The sequence below is a fragment of the Pogonomyrmex barbatus genome, unplaced genomic scaffold (assembly GCF_055798465.1).
Source record: "Pogonomyrmex barbatus isolate J1 unplaced genomic scaffold, ASM5579846v1 scaffold3, whole genome shotgun sequence".
Lineage (NCBI taxonomy): Eukaryota > Metazoa > Arthropoda > Insecta > Hymenoptera > Formicidae > Pogonomyrmex > Pogonomyrmex barbatus.
The window spans coordinates 220,600-241,195 of record NW_028297127.1 but is presented as its reverse complement, the minus strand read 5'-3'; the positions used below and the strand labels follow the sequence as shown (position 1 = coordinate 241,195).

Below are 20,596 nucleotides of genomic sequence, written 5' to 3'. Positions count from 1 at the left end.
ACGATGCTTTTTTTCCTGCTGATTTGCTAGCTGGATTTGCGTGCTTGTTGAGCTCTTGTCTCTGATTGGTATATTCTTTTGGATCTAAAAAAATATACCAATCGAAGACAAGAATTCAACAAGCACGCGAATCCAGCTAGCAAATTAGCAAGAAAAAAAAGCATCGTGTGCCGCTAGTTTAAGTTAACAGATTACGGCCTTCATAAATCAACTCTAAGGTCTGTTCTACAATGCGTCATGTGTCGGTGTTGCAAGCCGCAAGCCACAAGAATTGACCAGTCATAGTCGGGTGTGGAGAGAATACTTGATTGTGATTGGCCCATTCTTACGGTTCACGACACCGACATGACGCATTGTAGAACAGGCTTCAAATATTTTCCCCATATTCGTCTGTGATTGATCAATTTTTATGGCTTGCGGCTTGCGACACTGACATGCGGATTGTAAATCGGCAGTAAAGATTTGTGGATCGAAGCGGGATTAAAATAAGCGTAATTTATCGCGTTTCCATCGACTCAAATCTAGTTTCTACGTCATATTAGGAGCGAATTAAGACATCGGTGGAAACTAGACCAATGATCCTCGGGCGGGAGTATCTTGCCGCGCGCTTGTATTGCCGGTGAGCTGGACTAATACGGTGATTTTTAATAAATAACATTTCGAGTATTATTGCGAATATCACAAAATGATATGGGACTTTTATGTTCATCTCGGTCCCATCAATTTTTTTTACAAGCGGTGGCAGAAGTCGCGAAACACCATGTATAAATCCCAATCCATAAGGATAATGCTTGGACCCACAACGGCGTTAGAAAGTGTAATAGTGTATATCTATATTTAATATATCTACATATAAAATACAATTGTGCACATGTGATCTCTTGCGGAAAACCTTACGCTTTAACGCGTCCAAGTTATTTCTAGCGGCAAGTGGATCGCACTCATCTATATGCATCGTAGACGATGTCTTATTGGTTGAATTCGCGGGCCAATAGACGTACGGACTAAGTGAAAGCGCGCAACGGTGCCGCAACGCCACAAGCACGCTCAATAAACGGCGCTAGTGTCTGTCAAATGTCACAGTCGTTCCCGTCGGCCGACAGTGTTGCGAGACTTGAATCGGTGATTTAATTAGGAATAACGTACTTCTCTTTTTTTTAGTAAATTGTGAAACTTTAAGCAATAATGACCGACAAGAAAGGTAACTATATGCCGCTCGTTACCATTTAATTGCGTGTAACGTATACTGACAGAGGAAGGGAAATATACACGCATCTACACGGGCTATATATATATATATACATATATATATATATATGTATATATATATATATATAAGACGCGCGTCACATATATGTATACGTCGATACGTACACAGGCACGCGTGCTCACCTACAAAAACACACACACACATACACACACCACACACATATGTATAGCTACATACATCCAACATACATACGTACACATACACATACACATACACACACAGAGCACACACGCACGCGCGCGCGCGCACATACACACATATATATGTATGTGAGATAAGCCGTACTTCATCATTTGTCACTCGATGCGACGATTGGTCATCATTTGAAGCGACGTCGTCATCGACGCGACTCCTGGTGCAGACGGTCTATAACGCGGTATGGCGTTACCTGCCCTTCGCGCGTTGAGCGGGCAGACACACCGGTACGGACCGCTTGAATACTTGGCCCGGGTTGACAGGACAAATCAATACCGCGCATCGCGTTGGGAATACAAAATGGCCTCCGGAGAATTGTTCGTTCTCTTATTGAAAAGGAGCAATGAAAGAAAAAGTTTTCTCGTATTTATGCCGCGAGCTGCCCAAATCTTTTTCATAAACTTTTCAATTTTTATGTTCTCTAAGTCTTATAGATTTTAATCAGGACTCTTCAAATTGCTATTAATGCTACTAAAATTTTCATGTTTTCAAATCTCTGAATTCTTATGTCCCAAGTTTTAATTTCTTTCTAGTTTATAAGTTATACTTGCAGCTATCCTTGAAATTCCCATATGAGCTTAAAATTTTTAATCTACTTTGTAAAGCAGATTTTTGTCGCAGTTTTTCACAACTAATTCCTTTGAACTCTCAAATTCTTGGGATTCCTATTCTTTATTGTTATTAAATTCTCATTTTTCTCTTTTTCGGCATTTATATCCTTATTATATATCCTTTAGACATTTTCCGTTTTTTTATTTCCTTTATTGATTCACATTTTATTTTCAAATTCTTGTATTAAACTTGAATTTCTCTTAACTTTTTGAATTCAGAGCTGTTTATTATAAAATATTTTAATTTTTGATGATAAGATATTATGTATTAAAATGACACCTCAGCCACCTTAGAAACATAGATTATTGAATTGATAGATTATTTTATTTTTTCTTAATATTGTATTTGATAATATGAAATCTTGATTTAAAAAAATACGTATATTTATTTTTCATATAGTAATGAGATCATTGCCAAATTGTTATATGGTTAGTCAAGCTCTTGCACGGAACACTTTTTTTAAATAACATACACGTGTGTGTATATGATGTGTGTTATGTATCAAGAATTAAAACATGATTTTGAACTGTGCTATATAAAGATTCCAAGGATACAAACTTATTCTTTTTATTTCGTGTTTGAATCTTTGATAAACCTGGAATTCCGGAGGTCATCTCTTTGTATTACTCAGTTGTGTTCTTACAGATGTAGGGGCTAGTTACAGAAAGTGAGAATGCGCAAACGCCGTGTATAAGGTGCATGATTTAAAGGACCCGTAGAACTTAAGAGTCAGAATTTGACAAAAACAGTTTCGTTATCGATAACGATCGAACAAACATTGGAGTCAAGGCGATTGTGCGTCTATTCATTTGCTCAAGTCATTCCAGGTATTGGAAGGAATACATTTTTGTTTCTTCCGCACGGAACGCGATCTGAGATACCTGGAAAAGCTTCGGCAGAGATTTATCCTTGTCATGTAAGAACGATAAAACCTTGACGGTTGACGGCGACATTTCATTACCGAGTCTTTCCCTAAGCAGGTGCTGCGCTTCTATAATAGAACGCAGTATTATAAGGATATACGTAAAGTTTAGCCTGTAAGTGGAGGGCTGATATGCCCTCTTTGTCATAATAATTGTTGGTAATGTGAAGATAACGTTATGTACTGCTGCGAGTCTGCTACCGTTTATACTTATGGCAATGTAGCAGCTGAGCGAAGGGATAGTGCCTACAGTTTGGCTGTCAATATGTTTGCAGCGGACCATTACAAAGACGATTTGATCCCAGTCAGTAGGTGGAGCTCCGGAGACCGTCGCAGCCTAAGCCACGTATCTAACCTCACCTTACTCTATATATTACCTTAACTCACTACGTGTTTATATACCAACATATATTATGTATACACACACATAAATATATATATTATATATAAATATGTATATCACCTGTTATGTTAAGACTAATGTAAGGACAATTGATTGCTTCTAGCTGATCGCGTACTTTTTTTTTTTTTTTTACATTGTGCAGCAAAAATGAGACATTGTCATAAGGATTAAATGATTCGGTATATTTTGTTTTAAATGCATCTGTGAGGAAGTTATTACATTTTCTCCGCATCTGGAATTTTTTTTTTTTTTTCTTTTCTTTTTCTTTTTTATTAGAAAATAATGGATGATTCTTCTATCTTTAGAAGCAATCGCTAGTCTTCTGTTAGACTCAACATACATAAAGATATAGAATGCACCAAGCGTCTCTTGATTTAAAGCAGAAAACGCCCCACGTTTAAATCGCGAATTACGTGACTTTCGACACAGCCATGTTATGCTCTGAAGGTTTGAAGGTTTTCAGAGATTTGTATTTTCAAATCCAGATTTTCCAGGTTTTCTAATAATCAGTCATGATCTAGCGTCTTATCTCTTCCAATTTTCCATTCTAAGAAGTGGATATACGACTTGTGCTAGAGAGGCGCTAAAAATTTGATGAAAAAGAGCGCGCGCATGGGATTCGAATCTGTTTGAATTTTCGTGGCTGTGGGCGTCACGTGACGCCGCGTTCACGCCATTCGACTGGGCGCTTTTGGAAATCAGAGGCGCGGGTCGCTATATATCCAAATCAATATGATCGTAAGATATTGATATGGGTGTACCAATATATTATACTGGAATTTCGTGATATTGGCTGATTGCTTTATTCACTATTCTTTTAGGCTCTTACTTTTCCTTTTTTTCTTTATTATTCTTCTACGCCTGACATGCTCGCGCACGTATGCACATTCATAGTACAATTGCGATCATCATATCTTTTGATGTCAATCGTAATATAATCTATTGTAACGGAATAATTTATCAATATCATTGCGTTCTATTGAATTTCATTGCATTGCAGTCCATTGCATTGCAATCCATTGGATTTTAATTGAGATAAAATGTGTTGAAAATCTTTTTCACAAATTTCCAATAATTTACCAGTTACCAGTTGATAAACCTTTTTCATACATAAAATCTAATCTTGCTATATTATCAATTCTAATCTCTTGTTAATTACTTACCATTTTCCAAATTATCCAAATCCATAATTTCTAAAAGGCAAAAATTTCTTGCGCGCGCGTGCACGGCGGGTTTTGGGTCTTGCGGGTGTACACGAATGCTGTATCTAAGCTCGGCGTATACTTTTGACGATATTTTTATCTTTTTAGGAAGTTGCTAGCTCACTTTTAACAAATAGTGCATGTACTGCTTTGAGCTGCGCCACAAATTTCCCGAGTGTCACCATAATATAAAACCTCGACAATATAAAGCTCTCGACTCGGAAGAATTAATTTGAAGAAGATTCGTAACAGAAAGAAAATAAAATTATTGACTGAGGAAATTCGTGGTAGCGTGGCTGCATGTCGTAGATACGTGATATCAGATATAGATATCTTGATTTTTTTCTTGATTGTAACGTAATCTTAGATCGATTCTTTAGTAGCTTGAGAGTAGTTTTGACTTGGACATTATAGCGAGAGAAGCGGTGAATCACGAAACGTAATTTCACGTCCACCGTTACGTTGCAAGCTCGCGGCTTTTACGTGGCTGACTTCACACACAACAGTGACAAAAAGAAGAAGAAAAAAAAAGATAAAGCATCCGTGAACGGTGAGAAAATTCAAAGTGAAATTGCGTTCCACCTTTAGCATTTCCCAGTAGGCTTCCGTACAAGTATGAGTTTCGATCTTGCTACGACTTGTTATCTTATATTGCTCGCATGTTAAAAAGAAAAAAAATTTCTCTTCGATGATAGAAAAGGCGCGATCGTCCATTCTCTGAGGGGAAAAAAAAAAGGAGAAAAAGGAGAAGAGAAGGATGATTGTGTCCTTTGCTGTCGTTGTTTCTATAATCGTGCATGTTTTTTTTTTTTTTTTTTTTTTTCTTTCGATATGCTGTTTTAATCGGTTCTCACGATTTCGCTTTGGACATTGTTACCTCATCCACGTTCGATTCCTCCTCGGGATGCGACTGACATTTTGTCAGCAAAGGCGGAGGATCGAGCGGGTTGATGTCATCATTTTTGAATTGTCATATTGTGTGATCACCGTAGTTTTGTAGATATTTCTTAGTGCATCGCTCCGGAAGACTCGTTCGCGTTTCGAACGGTACAAAAGTTTCTTCGCATCCATCGTGAAAAGTCATATTGTATTTTATTTATTATACATTACATTTGTAATATTATCTTAGTATATTTTATATTTTTTATCAGGAGAACTCCACCAATCGATTGCGGCGTATTCTTCCGGTGTCGTGATCTGCATGCGCATGATTGACAGGATTTGTAATTGTGTACATTGTTAATAGTGAGCTTAAACGAAATAGCATTCGTTGATACGCAGATCGATACTGGATGAGAGTATCCTCTCGTCGACGATTTGGGGATTATCAGGAGAAAAAGGACGGATTTTGGAAAACATGAAGGTTTATCTCTAATCGTCCGTTGCATTTGTTTCTTACATAATTCTAAAGAGGTATTCTTACTTTTGAGTTTCCTTCTGACAATTTTTATCGTTTAAATGAAGATTTTAAAGTAAGAGATAAAGTATCTTTCTCTTTTCTTTTATTGTACATTATTGGATTTGCAGATACTCGGTATCATAGATTCCTAATTTTTAATTTAATTTCGGTTTCACAAAATGCACATCCACGTTTCCGTCACACTTCCGGTAATCTTGCTCGTCTTGTGGATACATCTTACTATCTTGTCGTTCACGGAAGCATTTCGATAAATTGTCTGACAAAATAAATCTTTAATTTCGTTTGTTACTGTTTAATATGGGTCAGTGAAACAGACAAACAGAAAAAACAGAAATGAGAAAGAATAGAGCAAATTTAACTCTGAATAGTGTCGAACTGCTTATTGAGACCAATCGAAGAAGTGAAAGAGAAAGAAAGCGTGCATGCGTGCGTGGGTGCACGCGTGTGCGCGCGCGTGTATGTGTGCATTCGTGTATGCGTGCATGTGTATACATGTGCGTGTGTATGTGACAGAATGAGAGAGAGAGAGAGAGAGAGAGAGAGAGAGAGAGAGAGAGAGAGAAGTAAAGAGAAAGAAAGAAAAAAGCGATAGATATTTTTACCAATTAAGCCGTACTAGCATTAATATTATAATCGGTTGTGATTGATTCGATTGTTTGCACCGTGACACATAGACACTTGTTATTTCTCAGAGGTTGCGTGAATGTGCGGATGGATCAGTACCCAGAACGTGTAGCACAAATTCTTAAGTAAATCGATCGTGCAAGATAATCCATTTTAATATTTTTAACAGTTCGATTGATGCAATCGACAAAATAAAAGAAAATCAAGAATTAATACAATGATTTCACATTTTTCAATCTCAGCGATTTATAATTTTAATTTGAAAATACGAGCACTAAAAATTATCAGGAAGTAATAGTTCGTCAAAGTTCTAGTTATTCTTATCGGATTTATTTTTTTTTTTTAATTCTTGTGGATTTTTGAATTTTCGTTCTTTTTGGATTTTTCTGTTCTCAAATTTTACAGGTTTTTTTGATAACTGCTCTTTTCAATTCTTCGTATTTATGGAATCTTGAAAATTTTGCTTTCTTTCTCGTAGATTATATATACTAGCGTTTACAAAGAGATATTGAAAGTAAAATAAGTAAAATACTGCATTTGTGCTATCAAATGTTCATGAGATCACCGCGTGATAAGCTGCGCTGGATTGCTGGTCTCCGCTAATTCGAACAGCCTTTGGTTATATCATAAACAATTTGGTATGGGCTGATATTTATGTTAGAGTACGATATGTCTATGCAGCACCAGCGCAATCGCGCGCACGACGTCCGGAGGACAGAAAATCCTCGTTTTTTTGACTATCTGTATTTCTTTCGCAAAACTCGATAGCTTCATAATTTAAGAAATTTTATAAATATCTGTTTAAGATAATTTCATGTTGAAAATACATTTTTCAACAATTTTAATGAATATTTTTCGAGAATTCTTAACAAAAGATGCTCAAAGAAACGAAATTATTGAATTTAATCTATTTTCTTTCTTAAGGAAAATAGAAATTTTTTAACTTTTGTGTGTGTGTGTGTGTGTGTGTGTGTGTGTGTGTGTGTGTGTGTGTGTGCGTGCGTGCGCGCGCGTCGTGTGTGTGTGCGTGCGTGCGTGCGTGCGTGCATGCGCGCGTACACACACACACACACACACACACACACACACACACACACACACACACACACACACACACTTTAGTCATATATCTAAATTACATATTTTTCTCTCCCCAAGACGTCGTTTCTCTCAACGTCATGTTGTAAAGACACGAAAGCAATTTCGGAAGGATAATTGACCTCCCGATGGCGGCAGTGCGTGGCGCATGGCGCGGTTTAGATAATTAAAAGGATTAGAGAAAGAAATAGGCGGCCGAACGTCTCGCGGCATCGCGACACGGCCGGTCGCCAACGTTACTTATTTACACGATTCCGAGGAACTTTTAATCATGTTTAACCTTTATCTCTGGATATTTGCAGAAATTTGTGGTTTGCTGAGTCTTGTCACGACTTTTTGAATGTGTGGAGCCCGATATGCATATATAGTTTAGCGCTATATATGCATATCTAAATATTATATATATATATATATATATATACATAATCATCGTACCACTATACTCATATGTATAAATTACACATTCACCGCCCGAAAAGAGAAAGAGAAAGAAAGGAATGTATAGGCTTTTCTTCTCGGCTCGACTTGTGAAGTCCTCGTCGACGAAGACGATGACAATGACGAGGACGATGACACAATGATAATGATGATGATGTTAAGACTGCCGTTTTCATATCGCGAGTCCTTTGATTACTTGGGCTTGTTTTAACATCACTTTTTGGAGCAACCGTTATCCTTCTTATCTTCTGGCTTTATTTTAGCTCTGTTTTGTCGTTTTTCTGTTTTTTGAACGCGGCCGAGCCTTGGGATTTGTCGATTTGCATTTAGATTAATCTTTAACCCGTTGTGTCCAAAAATTACATTTTCTTTCGAATATTTCTGCAAATTTTTAAATCCAATGTAAACATAAAGATATAGTTGAAAATGGTGAATATAACGGGTTAATCGATGACTGATAAAATTAAATAAACGAATGGATTGTTAATGTTTTGGATAATTGCAGGACACAATCGTGAACAGATATTTTCAGGAATGCTAAAGAGCAGTGTGAAACATGTTATTAAGAATTCAACTCCCAATCCTACAAAGACGTGGAATGATCACATTCCAAGTTTGTGAGTTTTCAGGTTTTTCTCGTATCTACGTAATATGTAATATGGCTTCCAAATTATTTAAGAGTTAATCAAAATTGTTAAGCGCCTCAAATAGTAAAACTTTCAGCAATGAAATTTGAAATATTAAATTCTTTTCCGAGTATATAAAATCATTACAAATTTTGTACACATGAATATAAAATACTTTAAGTTGCATGATGTTTTAATTCGATAACATCTACATGTTCTAACATTTTTATAAATTAAAAAAGGCGTTTGTCAGTGCACGAGATTCCAAAGTATTAACGATTTATCTTGAAGATTTCATAGAATTGTGCAGATGATTGTTGATGCTTTATATTTACGCGAATCCTTCAGGCTCGACCTCTTAGACGAATGTATTTGGCTTCTACCTTGATTGCGTAACGCTATTTGCTTTGAGATCGGTTTCGTATTAAATCTTAGTTCTAGAAGTAAAGGTTGCTCAATAACGAATGTCATTGTTCGAGAATAACCGTCGGTAAACATGCAGAATTTAAATTTTGAATAACAAAATTCAGAAATGAATGCATTCAAATTTATTAAAATTTCAGCAATAAAATGTAAATGTATAAATTTATTCAATTTGGGAAGATTTATCAGTGTCTCAAATTATTCTCGAGCACGATTCGTTTTAACTCCTTAATCGTGGATCCATTTGTGTGGATTGATCTATTAGCGATCTTATGGATCCTCGAATGGGTATGGTCCAAGGTGATCAACTTCTCGAAAAGAAAGAAAAATTCGAAAAATTCGAATTTTTCTTCGAAAAATTTACTATATAATTCGTTTAAATTTATATTGTTCTAATGAGATTTTAGTTGATAAAGACTCTCGCATTTTTCTTTAACTCTATTTATCAATATTATTTATGACAATATAGTATGTATCAGTTGTACTGTAGACATATTAAATTTTTAATTTTTTTTTTTTTTTTAGATTAAACTTCAATCCTTTTAATATTTTCTTTTATTTACATCTATAGGAAAGGATGTTCATATCTCATTGAGAAACAAATTTCTAAATACATGCCGGAATTATTGGGAAAAATGTTAATTATGTCGTTGATAAGTAATTTTAAGGTAAATAAACGTAATAAACGTAAAGACCAAGTCGATGCCTTTTGGGATCAGAGGAGTGGTTGGTCACCTTGTAAATGTTTTTATCAAGAAGCCCGTCTGCGCCCCGGCAGTTTACGCCAGGCTGAATAAAGCTCAAAGAAGGCACCGGGAGTGACAGGCGGGCGCAATATCTTCGGTTATTTCTTTTCACCATTATTTAGTGACTAACATTGTTTGAGCTTTGAATAGTATCTTGATCAAAACGGTGTATGTCATGTGTAAGATATACTTGGGTGTGGGAGTACCACTCTGAGGATCGGCGGCGCGTTGGATGATCTCTCTCTCTGATGTGGCAGAAGGCCTATCTTTCGGATTATCTTCAAGCTTACTCTTAGAGGACAAGAATTATCTCGATATTATTAATTGTTAAACAATCATCTTGAAATTAATGAAATCGAAAATTATTTTGGAGCTACTAGATCGATTGGAAATGGGATTTTCAAGTAATCGTTTCGAAATAAGCTTTTTAAAAATTGGGGAACGATTCTCAAAATTGTCACATTAGTTATTTTAATTAATCTAAATTATTAAATTGACTTTAATTGAGCGATCCTATCTTGAACCATTGGTATCTTGATCGAATTATCTTGATCGAGAAATATCAAAAAAGAGAATGCAAATGAAAGTTGAACTTGATATTCGGTGAGATCACTTCGAGTAGTTGCTGCAGATAGTTGAAGAAATAAATTGAGGATTAAAATAATAATTAAAAATTATAATCGAAGATTTGTTCGATTTCGACTCGCTTCGAATCAAGTCACTTCAAACTGAATTATTCGTCGTTAATTTCAAGATGATAAAATTAATCGATTCTGTTATCGCAGAAAGTAAGGAAGAGACGATTCAATCGCGTCCCCGATCTCGACGACGTGCTCTACGCGTGCTCGACGCGGACGGGGTTTTACGATCTGCTAAGATCACGCGTGGATTCAATCTTTTCGGTACCGCGTCGGGACGCGGACGGGGTGCGCCGGCACTCAACCTTTCTGGCAGTGTGGTACAACGTACCATGTTGGCTTAGATCGAACACACACCCACACACATATACACACACACACACACACACACACACACACACACCATACACCACATATATATATATACACACATACGCCATTCGCTACCTGTGAATTCAGGTGGAGCTGCATTTCGCATTGCCTTATGTTACAGCGTATCCGGTGGCGCCGCATCCACCAACTGGTTTTGTCCCCGCGCCGACGCAACCCCCGACCTACGGTGGTAAGATAAGCTTTTCCTTTAATAATCCCGCAAAAAGTTGGGAACGCGAAAACACGCGCATTCGTTGACTGCGCTGTTTGAATATTTATTTCTTTGTCTTTGTCTTTGTATTATTATATAATAATATTATTATATAATAATATTATATTTGACTGTCAAAAATAAAAGAAAAATTTTTTTTTATTCTGTGTGTTGTATAAAAATAAAGCTGAAACAATTGCTAAGGATAGAAAATTGATGATCGAGAGATTTAGCTGTATCCAGTTTTTCTTTTGTTATTTATTTAAAGTTGAAACAGTGTGTACGTTTTATATTAGATGATTCTAATAATATTTATATTTATTAATATCAATAGTTGCAGGCGCCGCCCCCTATGGAGTATTTCCTAATCAGCCTCAGTTGTACGCAACGCAAGGCCCACCACCGCCGACATATGATCAGACTCTTACACATCCTATGGTGAGTCATTCAGATACATTTTGTTCAATCAACGATTCAAAGGACACAAAATGTAAATTTCATTTAATAAATATCATTTAATAAATTCTCATTTAGATGTATCAACCAATGTACGGGCAAGGATATCCCTTGCAATATTACCCACCAGGATATCCCTTGCAATATTATCCACCATTAGCTGCAACAACGGCATATTATCCTGCTATGCAACCTGCTCCTGTAAGACCTACTATTATGGTACCCGTAAGTATTGATAAATATTTCTTTAAAAAAATATTCCTTTAAAAAATTTCATTTTTAAATTTCATTTTTTTAAAACGTAACAGTTGTGAATACATATGCACACAACAATTTTGTGTGCACACGAATTATGTTGATTATGTTGATCTCAGTGTAATAATATTGAGATCTGATATGGCAATTTGCTTAATTAGCGACATAATTGAATTTTGAATTTTATCTCCCGATTCCTACTTAGTAGCAGTTCTTTCAACATTATTTTTATTTTTGATAACATTATGGCAAGAACATAATTACTTTTTGGTCGGTGTACGATCAACATAAATAATTTAAATTACATTTGTATCGAATAATTAACAATTAACAACAGTTAACAAATTTCATATTTGAAAATCACTGCCATTATCAACATGGTTGGAAGTTAATTTAATTACAAGTTGAAATATTTGTAAATATTTGTTTACAATTAAGATTGAACAGTAATAAATTAATTTAATAAAATTAAAAAGATAAGTTTCAACATAACTTGGTTAATTCGAAATGAATTAACTTTTAACATCAACTATTTTCATCAACTATTTAACATCAATTATTTTCTAATATTAATTTTTTAACATAATTTTTGTTCAAGTATAAATTTATTACCTTTGTATTATCATTTTGTTTTTTATTGTTTTATTTTTTATAATTTAAAGTAATTTAATTTTAAAAAGTGACAGCATACTAATTTAATATAAATCAATGCAAGATTTGTAATTACGACTTGAAATTGATTGATTAATGTATCGATGTTATGCCTATTGCTTTTGCCGCTTCTTAATTTCTAGCTATTTTCGCAGCTTTTTCGCAGTGTATACTTGATTTCAGGAACTTGGCATTCTTATAATTGCACGTATATGCACGCACGCACGCACGCATGCACACGAAAGCGTGTACGCTACAAAAGATAATACGTATAGTAATATATCTCCGGCAATATATCTCCTTCCCATCTTTCCCTCCTTCCTTTCCATCCTCTCTCTCTCTCTCTCTCCTCCTCTCCCCTCATTCTCTCCTTCACTACATCTCTCTCTCTCTCTCTCTCTCTCTCTCCTCTCTTCTCTTTCTTTTTCTTCCTCTCCCTCTCCCTCTCCCTTTTCTATTTCTCTTTCTTTTTCTCTTCTCTCTTTTCCTTTCTCTCCTTCTCTTCCTCCCATCCTTCCTCTTCTCCTTTTCCTTCTATCCTTCTCCCTTCCCTCTCCTTTCCCTTCCCCCTTTCATGCCTCGTTCCTCCATCTTTCTCCATTTCCACCTTTTTCTCCGCTTCCCTCGCACTTCCCCCCCTCTTTATTTTTCTCTTCCTCTTTTCTGTTTCAATTAAAAAGTTTTATGATCAATTTCTAAAAGAAGCATGTAAATCGATATTCGAATATATCGAAGTTATTATTGTCATTTTTCCACGATGCCGAAGGTAATTTATGCTGGACTGTTCGATCTTTGCCGACATAATACGTAGCATAACTTGCAATGCGTGCTCTCGGCACGTTTGGCTATCGGAGTATATTCTTTTATTTACCGAGATAACGAAATTATATGAATCCCTAAATTCGTTTGAAAAAAGTATCGAAGTTTACCAGATATAGATCTTTTTTCTTATTTTAATGACTAATGTTCATGTTTATTTTACAGAACGGTTTCGACGGTACGCGGTTCGATGGCATCTCGCAGCCCGTATTGCCACCGCCGCCACCCGGAGTGGCTGCGAATGCTGCACAGCTGGCCGCGATGGCCGGCCACAGTGTAGCCCTTTCGCAAAAGAAGGGCTCGTTCCTGGGAGGAGGAACGGAGGGCGGTTATACCTTTTGGTAAACCACCTTTCATAATACATCTACTACACACGCGGAAAATACATACACATACACACCACATTAACTGTCGAAAGCGCTGTGTGTTGAGATGATGAGATTATGTAGGTAAATTTCCGTTAGAGCTCTGCTTTTCTCATCTCTGCCGGAAAGCAGCTGCATTAATATCTATTAGTGTATCGTGTGCGCGGAGTGATCACCTACATACATGCAATAGATATACAATACATACATACATACATACATACATACATACATACATACATACATACATACATACATACATACATACATATATACGTACACACATACACGAAATATACATTTTGACATGATGATACTAAGATAGCAACCGAGAGTTTCCATGCGATTCATGTACGGCGATATTTACGATCGATAAAAGCGATCCAATGATCTCAAGGACATTGTCGCCGCTTGGTGATCGATCTGCGCATCTCATGTACTGTTGAACTGCAGAGAATCGTCCCGGACATGTCGAAACTCGGACATGACGACGCTCATCGAACATCCTCGAAAGCTAATTCCTCGAAAACTCATCGTTCTGTGGAAAAGTCAGTATTGAGCGTTACGCGAGTTTTGAAGAAACTCATATATTCACATATTTGAAAACTTCGTGAAAGCCTGAGATTCGAAATACTGATAATTTGTGATTATTGAAAACTTGACAAAATTCGCTATCGGATCACGAATCCGAAAATTCCAAATTTCTACGATCAGACTTTCCGAAAATTCAAAAAGTTTTAAAAAGCAAAATCGCAATTTGTTAATTATGAGCTAGAAAAGTGTAAGTTTCTTTGTGATTTTAAAAATCAAAGGACTCAATATTTCCAAAGGATTGAGAATCTCAGTGTTTTGAAATATCTTTTTTTTCTTTTTTTTTGGGGGGGGGGGGGGAATTTGGCCTTTCTACAATTGATGAAGGAAACTCAAATTGCCAAATTGCCAAATGATGTAAGACTTTAAAATAAATATAAATTCTAATTAACCCTCGGAAGACGAATGGTTTTCGACGGACGCGGGAGACGAATGCAGGATCATTTTGACTCATAATAGAATTTATATTTCAAACTAGTTTTGGAAAGGAATTATATATAAAAACACATTTTGAACATATATTTTCTTTTTAATGTTCTAATACATGAAATAATGAATATTTTTTGTATGATTCTTACAAATTTATTACAATTTTCATCTTGTACTGTATTTCATATCATTACCGACGCAAATACAACATCGTGATCGTTTTCGCGAAAGTCCTCCGAACGCCATCATTAACCGTTTCCGAGTTATTTTATCGCTCACGGATCAAAATAACCCTGCATTTGTCATACGAGAATTAAAAGAAATAAAATAGTGACTTATTTATGATCTCGACTTTCCCAGAATTCAAGGTCTTCAGGATCTAGCTTTAGTGGCTTATATTAGTTAAGATTCTACACACAACAGAAATTTGAAAATTTTAGTTAAATTTTTTTAAACTTAATTACCGATCGAGCATTTCCGATGAGGTAAAATTTTAAGGATCTTTAATCATATAAATATACAAATTGCAGAGGACCCATATGTCTTTGATGATAATTCATGAATTTAGAGGTCCGATTACGATATGAAAAGATCCGAAGGCTCGAAGCAGTTAATATGCATTGATCGCGAATAGTTATTGCAAGAATGTTATTTTATGAAGGACAAATTAGTTAAATCAACGAAAGACGGACTGATATTACCGACAGAAAAAAAAAACGATACTATCGTTGCGCTCATCAAAGCAGAAAGAAGAAAAGGATCGAGGATAAGGAAAGACTAAGAGTCCAATGTCGATTATAGGAAGTCACGAGACTGCGTTGATATTTATATTTAAATTATTGTTATTTAAACAATTTATTTGCAGAGCCTCCTTAGAGACAGAATCATCGGCGTGACGTATTTCAACGATTTATTTTATATCTCAAAAGAGAATAAGAAAGGGAATGAGAGAGAGAGAGAGAGTGTGTGTGTGTGTTTGTGGGTGTGTGTGGAATGAATTTTATATCACAGAAAAGCGTGCAATAAGCGTAAATCTATTGTAACAATAAAAACCGATATTGAAACTGTGAACTTGTTATCACATTCAACAAGTGAAAAAACGAGTGAAATAGAGAGAAAGAGAGAGAACATGTGTATGTAAGTAAAAGAAAAAATGAGTGAGAGAGGAAAAAAACAAGAGAAAACAATGAGTTGAGACAAAAATGTACCATTGCGCGATGATCAATTGTACCAGTTAATAAATGCTATGATCATGCAATTCGTTAATTGAAATTTGTTCTCTGGTGAGTGATTACTTTATGCATGTAAAAAGAAATATAAAAAAATTGATTTTAAATATTTTAATATTTTAATTAATTTAAAGGTTCCTGACTAATCGCGGCGGCCATAGTGGAATCGTTACGTCATAAGCGAGAAACGACACAGTGAAATTTATTGCACGTAACTTGCAATAGATTTGACTATAAAATAATACTTGAGATGGTTTTAAGATACTTGTGAAAATGGACGGATCCCCTTTCTCCTTCTGATAGTCAATAAATAACTGTAAAAGAAATGTAAAATAGAGCCTACTCAGACAGAAAAATGCATAGTTTGACAGCTGTTGGAAAAAATGCTTTTACATACAAAATTCAAAATTTTAGGTGCTGTCTATTTTTATAAATTTAGTAAGTACGAAACAAGTGAAATCTGCACTATTAAGCACATAATAACGAAATAACGAGCAATAAAAAGTTTGTCAGCACGTTATTTTTCACATTTATTAGTTCATCCTTTTGTCATAGTAAGAAGCTGTAATAAAATTCCTGCGGCTCACTCTTAGTTCCGTGCATTTTCACAAGTGTCTTAAAGAAATTTCAAATGTTTTACCCAATTATCTCTTTATTTGCAAATGCCACGTAAGAAATTTCGATATATCTTTTTCCGCTTGAGATTCAATATAATTGCGATAACTAGTCAGTCAGTAGTACAATTAGTCTTACAGTTTAGACATTACTAATTAAAGCAGCATGATAAATATTTTTTAGAAATTATTTAATTTCCAGCAACAAAAGATTAAAAGTTTATTTTATACTATACAGGGTACTATACATCAGGCTTACTCTGTACAAAATATAGAATATTTTTAAATTTAAAAAAGTTATTAAATTTCTCATAAATGCAATTTGTTTTATAATTTGATAAGTCTCTTATTAAAATTTTCCTTTTGTTATGTAGTCAATTGCGTGATACCAACAATTTTGGGTATTTGATCCTGAGCCAATTCCAGTTTTAAGAATGCATCCAAATTCTGAATCTTATGTTGCGCCTTACGTAAACTCTGAAGAATTTGAATTTGAAAAAGATATCATTCTTAACTAATTGTAAGATATTATTCTTAACTAACTGTAAATATATTCAACTTACCAATCGTAATTCATTGTTTATTTCAAAATTTAACTTGGCAAGTTTTTTCTTCTGCAAAAATTCTTGTACAGTGAATCCAAGAAATTCTTCTAGAATCTAAAATAATTTTAATATCTCGTTTATAAAATATCAATGAAATCAGTAAAAAATTTGATATTTTTGTCTCTTGTGACCAGAATTATCAGAAAACAAAACATAAACAAGATTTCTTTCTTTCGATGTTATAATGACTAAAGACTAAGAACTTTTAGAAATCTTTCTATTACATACCTCAGTATCGAAACAGACTTCTACACTAGACGTGTGATCCGTAATTAGTGCTGTTACTGACCAACATTTACCCTGTTTTGTTAGTGCTGAATGGCTTTTCACTTGACCTCTCACTGTTTTATATACCTTTCCAATAATAGGTTCACGTAATACATCACTCAAATCATAGATTTTGGGAATTGGTGAAGGCGCGAAAGTGTTAGAAATAATTTCAGTCTTTGGTATTTGTTGTACTGTCCTTGACGTGCACTCGTTCAACTAAAATATTAAATTAAATAAGAGAATGAAAAAAATATATATAAAAATGAAATAATTTCGAAAATAATTTTAATTAAAAAAAAATATATATATATATAAAAATGCCATTCGCAAGGAAAATATTATAAATGTTACACAACTATTTATATCATTAATTATTACCATTAGTTTTTCGCTTTGTGTCACTTGTATGGGAGTATGTTTCTCTTTTATTAGAGCATTACGATCTATTTGAGGTATTAATGGCAAAAATTCATTCTTACTTTTTGAAGGATTTTCATTTTGTTGACTGAAATATAACATGGATAAATAAATAATACGATAATAAATTTGAAATATGAAACAAAAATACAAAGATAGGGAACCTTCGTAATTTCTTTTTAATGTTGCAATCATTAAAGTGAAAATCATCATCAGGGAATTCTGAGCTTTTTTTCTTAATAGAATCTGCAGAAAGTAATGATTTACTACAAGAATCACGTGTGAAAGTTTCTTTGATGATTATATTCTTTTTACCGACTTTCTTTGTATCTATTTGGGATGATGATGTCTGTATGAATTTCATTGGAGACTTATTTGGCCTAGAACAATTATTATATATTGATATAATGAAATTAAAAAATTATATATGGAGAAAAGTAAAACTTGTTTCCATATCAAGACAATAACACGTAATGAACTTGAAAATAAATCTTCATAACGTTAAAAATAATATTATTACCTAAATTATAAATTAAAACAAAATAAATAATAATTTTTCTTATAATTTTAATACTAACCAATTTTCTAGGGGTTCAAAGTCTATATCTTCCAAGATTTCTTCCATAATTTCATCTGTTTCTTTTCTAGTTTCTCTGTGATTGCATGCATTTTCAAAATGTCTAAAATGTTTAACAGGTTTGACTTCTTGATTTTGTCGTTCAATTGCTGTCACTGCTTCCAAATTGACAGCTTCTTCAAAATCATCATCAAAGAAATTGTCTTTGTTATTAGATATTGTATTCTGTGGATTTAGACTCGTCATCTTGGATGGTCCAATATCATTATATGGATCAAAATTTTCTATTTCTCCTCTGGACAATTAAATAAAATAGAGAGAGTAAAGAAGAGATGACAACTAAAGACTTAATTGAAGAAGAGAATAATTTAAATACAAGAAAAATTAACTACTTCTTACAGAGCTCTTGCCAAGACATTTTCTAATGCATTGGGTTTTAACAAAGATTCTACTTCTCCACCTATCTCCTTATATTTACCATCTTCTAAAAGAATAATGCCACGTCTGCAATTGATTGGACCAATTATCATCACTTTGTAGCCAGGAAGTAATGTACCCTGCAAAAGAACATTTGTAAAATTATTTTGTTTTAATTAAATAATTTGTATGAGTTATCTGATTTTAGAATTTTTGTTACAAAACATGCAATAATGAATAATTTATTACATTTATTTGTTTGAGCGGTGTATATTCTATAGCAGTGACATCCTGTACTCCATCGGTGAGACACAGTTGCATCATTCTTCTGGCTTTCTGTCGTTCTATTAATTTTTCTTCTTCCATTATTTCTAAGTTATCATTGTTAATTTTGCGAATTTCACAAAGCTGTTTATACTTGGAACTTGCTATGTCATACATCTTGTCTACCTATACTCATATCAGATAATTTACATATATAATATTTGATTTACCGAGGTAAAAGTTTATGTACCAACATAAAAGGTATATCACAAAGCTTACTTGAAGAATATAGGTATCAGTTAAAACTATATGTGCCTGTTGTGCCAAATTCTTTGGCAAACATCCATTTTCATTACTAATCTCCCGCAAGTCACTTAACTGCCATTGGCTTTCCACAAATTCGAAAATATGTTTATCCATCAACTACAAAGACAATATAAATTACATAAATAATAAATATTAATATCAAATTAAAAATAATTTTAATAACTTCAATGTTATTTGATAATTAAATGATTTTCTGATTCTCCGTCTTATTTTTTTATAATAAACTTTTTTATATGCGATATAAAATTATTTCAAATATTCACATACAAAATGAAAAATTATTAAATATTTTTTAAAATATTCTCGTAATTCACTCTTATATATGATAATGTAAAAAGTATATAATATTACTTAAAAATTAAGAATTATAATAAAACATTTAAGGTCAACTTGTCTAAAAGTTTTTAATATAAAATAGTTACAACATATTGTTGTTTCAACATATCAATTAACGACGATACATGAGGAATGATAAAAGTAATAAATTGCAACGCACTTCTTGAGGCATCTTGTCTCTAATAAAGAATTCGACACAATCTTTTAACCATGCGTTGTTCATCACATAAAATTTCGCATTTAGCTGTCTTTTTATCCGTCTCAACAAACTTTCATTCATTTTTGCGCCCTTCCTTATTTTTTTTATATTATAGATGTCGTATCTAAAATACAACTAGTATGATAAAATTATTCCCGAAGCATGAGACCGACGTTTGTTCTGTTCCTATACTGGTTGCACTAGGTCAAAAAGTGTACACATTAAGGCTTGTTCTACAATACGTTGTATGTCGGTGTCGCAAGCCACAAACTACAAGAATTGACTAATCACAGTCGAATGTGGGGAGAATACTTGATTGTGATTGGCTCAGTCTTACGGCTTACGGCCCACGACGTTTTTCAAACGTCACATCCAAAAGCAAAGCTCTCATTGGATATCGCTCATCACTCATCGCTCGTCGCGTTCAGTGTGCGAGAGTCATTAGTGTCGGTCCACAATAAGTATTTAATCTTTAAGTCGTAAGAAATTGACCAATCATAGTCGATTATTCTTTTCATATTCGATTATAATTGGTCAATTTCTTACTTCTTAAAACTTAAATCATCTATTGTGGA

The 20,596-nt window shown here is 34.1% G+C and overlaps 2 protein-coding genes across 5 annotated transcripts; one reads left to right on the top strand and one right to left on the bottom strand.

Annotated features, from left to right (window-relative positions):
* The first annotated feature begins 1,041 nt into the window (after window positions 1-1,041).
* LOC105425548 (uncharacterized) lies at window positions 1,042-16,102 on the top strand. 4 transcript variants are annotated; one of them, XM_089080044.1, is made up of 5 exons: window positions 1,042-1,201; window positions 11,111-11,179; window positions 11,541-11,638; window positions 11,735-11,881; window positions 13,547-16,102. In XM_089080044.1, exons 1-5 carry the CDS (start codon window positions 1,186-1,188, stop codon window positions 13,724-13,726), a joined length of 510 nt encoding a protein of 169 aa, XP_088936170.1. In that variant the 5' UTR covers window positions 1,042-1,185; the 3' UTR covers window positions 13,727-16,102. The 4 variants fall into 4 exon arrangements, with proteins under 4 accessions (XP_088936170.1, XP_011634680.1, XP_025073655.1 ...); XM_011636378.3 differs by having other exon boundaries at window positions 11,535-11,638; XM_025217870.2 differs by lacking the exon at window positions 1,042-1,201 and adding an exon at window positions 7,731-8,801.
* A 518-nt stretch (window positions 16,103-16,620) lies between these two features.
* On the bottom strand, window positions 16,621-20,229 carry LOC105425586 (recQ-mediated genome instability protein 1). Its single transcript, XM_089080022.1, has 10 exons — window positions 19,983-20,229; window positions 19,439-19,582; window positions 19,145-19,345; window positions 18,878-19,035; window positions 18,480-18,773; window positions 18,066-18,281; window positions 17,863-17,989; window positions 17,443-17,700; window positions 17,173-17,268; window positions 16,621-17,086 (listed from the first exon to the last, which is right to left on the bottom strand). Exons 1-10 carry the CDS (start codon window positions 20,100-20,102, stop codon window positions 16,976-16,978), a joined length of 1,725 nt encoding a protein of 574 aa, XP_088936148.1. The 5' UTR covers window positions 20,103-20,229; the 3' UTR covers window positions 16,621-16,975.
* Between the last annotated feature and the right edge of the window lie 367 nt (window positions 20,230-20,596).